Here is a 3,344-nt window from a genome sequence, read left to right as displayed (position 1 = left end):
ATATACAACCTACTCTCTCTATAGGGATTGAACCTGGAAGATTGAGTGTGAGGGAGTTCATAGTCCATGTCCATGATTTCTGTTTGAACATCAGCAAAGTAGGCCCTGTGAAATAGGGACACAAAGAATACATATGCTTTGGAGGCACATTCATCTGCACTTATATAACACATTACGAGTCAAACGTTTGGACACACCTTCTCATTTAGTCATTTTTCTTTATTTTCATGACTATTTACATTGTAGATTCTCACTGAAGGCATCAAAACTATGAATGAACACATATAGAGTTATGTAGCAAACAACAAAGTGTGAAACAACTCAAAAAATGTATTTTAAATTCTTCAAAGTAGCCGCCCTTTGCCTTGATTACTGCTTCGCACACGCTTGTCATTCTGTCGATGAGCTTCATAAGGTCGTCACCTGAAAATGGTTTTCCAACAGGCTTGAAGGAGGAGATGATGAGAACTTGTTGACCTCATTCTGCCAACCTGATTTCTGCACAACACAACTGATGGTCCCAATCCCATAGAAACGGCAAGAAATTCCACAAATTACTCCCGACAAGTCACACCTGTGAAGCGAAACCATTTCAGGCGACTACATCATGAAGCTCACCGAGAGAAGGCCGAGGGTTTGCAGCTCTGTCAACAAAGCAAAAGGGTATTTATCAATGTTTTTTTTCTTGCTACATAATTCCATATATGTTGCTTCATATGATTTAATGTCTTCAATTTGTAAAGTAAAGATAAAGAAAAACAATTAAATGAGAAGGTGTGTCCAAACGTTTGACTGGTAGTGTACATATAACTTTTCTCGAGTAAAATCACAGAGCACAAATATTGCTGACAATAAGAAAAAAATCAAAAGTAAAAGTATAAAGTAAGCTCGATGTAAACCTACCAGATGTGTTTAAGGGTGATGGCAGTGTTCTTACCTATCCGAGGCCTTGAGGGACTGAGTCAGGTCACATTCTGATGCTGATATTTGGATACAATTAGGACTTTCTTCCCAGTCAGCATTATCACTGCAAGTCACACGGCAGTTACTGTTATTCTGACATGCGCTTATGAAAACAGTTTTTAAAACTCAATGGAAATGTTCCGCTTGACATGACTGCATTGTGTTGTTTTTTGGCAAGCAAATATTTCCTCCTGTACACATAGTCATGATATATGCATCAATACATCAAGGTTAATCAGTTATTTATTTGAATCACTCTATCACTGTGACTGCCTGCCTGTAGGTGTGAACTCTTTCTTTAGGTTCTAGGTGTTCTTCCTCGATGACAGATGCAGGACACTTGAAATATTTAGTCTTCCCAGCTCATGGGGCTCTCTGGCTCTCCCTCGCCACCTTGACTTCCCATTGAACCCCATGAGTTGTATGATCTTGTTAAAGATGTTCATTAGAAACTAACATAGTGTTGTGTCAGTTTAGGACCAAAGCTGGGAGGCTCGTAAAGAATTGACCAGGTAATCCACGGGACAACTGCTGCCTAAGCGGAAACCGTTAGCTGGCCCACATGTGTCAGGAGTATTGGAACGGCTGAGACGCATTTTCTCTCAAACTTAAATGTGCTGTGGGCCACTGCTGGCACTGTCATCTCATTGGAGGGCCACTTTAGTGTTCAAGTAGTACAAAAAAACCCAAACAAACAAGAAAACACTCACAAACATTTCCTTTTTTTTTTAAAATATTGTATAACAAGGTAAAACTGCAAATGTTTTCCCCCTCACTCTTAACTAACCGAAGCCTTTCATTGAACTACCAAATAGACACACTGGTACTCTCTCTCTCTCTCTCTTGCGTTATATTTCTTCATGTCAATATATGGGCCAGAAGTAGGGGTGATGTGGGCCGCAAGTGGCTCTATGGCTTTCAAACCCCAAAACATACTGCGCCAACAATTGGTCCGCCCCAACGATCTGGTCCCACAGCTCAAACAGAGTAATATAGTGTTCACCAAACCTGTTCAAAGGGCCACGGGCCCAGAAGCAACCCAACGGGCCCTGCCTGCGGCAGAAACGCAGAGTAAAACAAATAAACCACACAACTGGCGAGATAATCTTTGAGAAGATTTCAGCTTTTTTTGAGGACAGTGGTAATGAAGCATGTCTGTATGCTTGTAAATGGGCTGGTTCTTATATAGCACTTTTTCACTCTCACTGAGCACTCAAAGCGCTTTACACAACTTGTGCATTCACCCAGTCACACAAGCACTTTATCTAAGGTTTTAGTGCTTGTATCACTCTGATGGATGCATCGGAGGGCAACATGGGGTTTATATCTTGCCCAAGGATATTTGGTATGTACACTGGAGGAGCCTGGGATCGAACCACCACCCTTCCGGTGAGTAGATGACCCACTCTACCACCTGAGCTACAGCCACCCCTTGTGACAGACGGGGCTTCATCCATGGCAGGAAAAGCGAGTGGTTTGGCTGCTGCACCTCAAACCTTTATTGCATTGTGCAGCAGATGGTGTTGTGCGCAAAACTAAGCATGGAGCTCAAAACAACAATGGACAGTGTGATGGCTACAATTAATTTAAGCCTCCAGCACTGCTTATTCCACATGCTGCTCTCAGAAATGTCTGCTGAGCACCATGACCTGTTATTGCACAATGATGTCAGGTGGCTGTCCAAAGGCAGTGCACTGGAGCATTTCTGTGATCTCAAAGAGGAGATCACAACTTTCCTCTGCAACAGCAGGCAAAAAAAAAGCAGAAACACATTTGAATTGCATGAGGACAACAGCTTCATGGCCAGTGTCTGCTTTCTGAGCGACATATTCAAAACATGAATGACCTCAATGTGGGACTACAAGGCAGAGGCAAAACTGACACTGAGCTTGTGGAACAGATGCGTGCACTCCAAGCCAGGCTGAACCTTTCACCACCGACTTGAGCACAGGCCGGTTGCTGCATTTTCCAGGGCTCTGCAAAAGCATCTCATCTGCGGCACAAGTCATGGATGTGATGACTGATTTCACTGCGAGGTTGAAAGAGAAGTTTTCTGGTCGATTGGATGGACTTGCTCTACGCACAAAGGTGATGAGTTTTGCCAGAGACCCATTTAGTGTTTTAACAGAAGGGCCAAACGTTGCCGCTCTTGTTCAGAAACAAATGTCAGGTTACTGTAGACTTGTGTACTGTTGATTTAAAACAAACCTGCATTCCCTCAGTGTGCAGCAGTAAATGTTGTATTCATATGTGTTACTGCTATGGGTTTGTGCACTGATAGCTTTGATAGGATTGATTGTTCTTTTTAAATTCTGTTAAATGGAATTTAAGATGTGTCTGGGTCACATAAGTATAGGGATGGGTATCGTTTAGGTTTTATC

The 3,344-nt window shown here is 42.5% G+C and overlaps 1 protein-coding gene across 1 annotated transcript in view; it reads right to left on the bottom strand.

Moving 5' to 3' along the window:
* LOC102193775 (tissue factor-like) overlaps positions 1–3,344 on the bottom strand; it is a 12,850-nt gene that overhangs the window by 3,493 nt on the left and 6,013 nt on the right. Inside the window, exons 3-4 of the mRNA XM_005737536.2 lie at positions 938–1,027; positions 14–105 (exon numbers count right to left, since the gene is read on the bottom strand). Coding sequence (XP_005737593.1) covers positions 14–105; positions 938–1,027 — 182 coding nt within the window. The remainder of the gene's footprint in view (positions 1–13; positions 106–937; positions 1,028–3,344) is intronic.

Source organism: Pundamilia nyererei, unplaced genomic scaffold, assembly GCF_000239375.1.
Source record: "Pundamilia nyererei isolate P.nyererei 1_Seehausen unplaced genomic scaffold, PunNye1.0 scaffold00077, whole genome shotgun sequence".
Lineage (NCBI taxonomy): Eukaryota > Metazoa > Chordata > Actinopteri > Cichliformes > Cichlidae > Pundamilia > Pundamilia nyererei.
The sequence above is the reverse complement of the archived record's forward strand: the minus strand, read 5'-3'. Positions and strand labels throughout refer to the sequence as shown.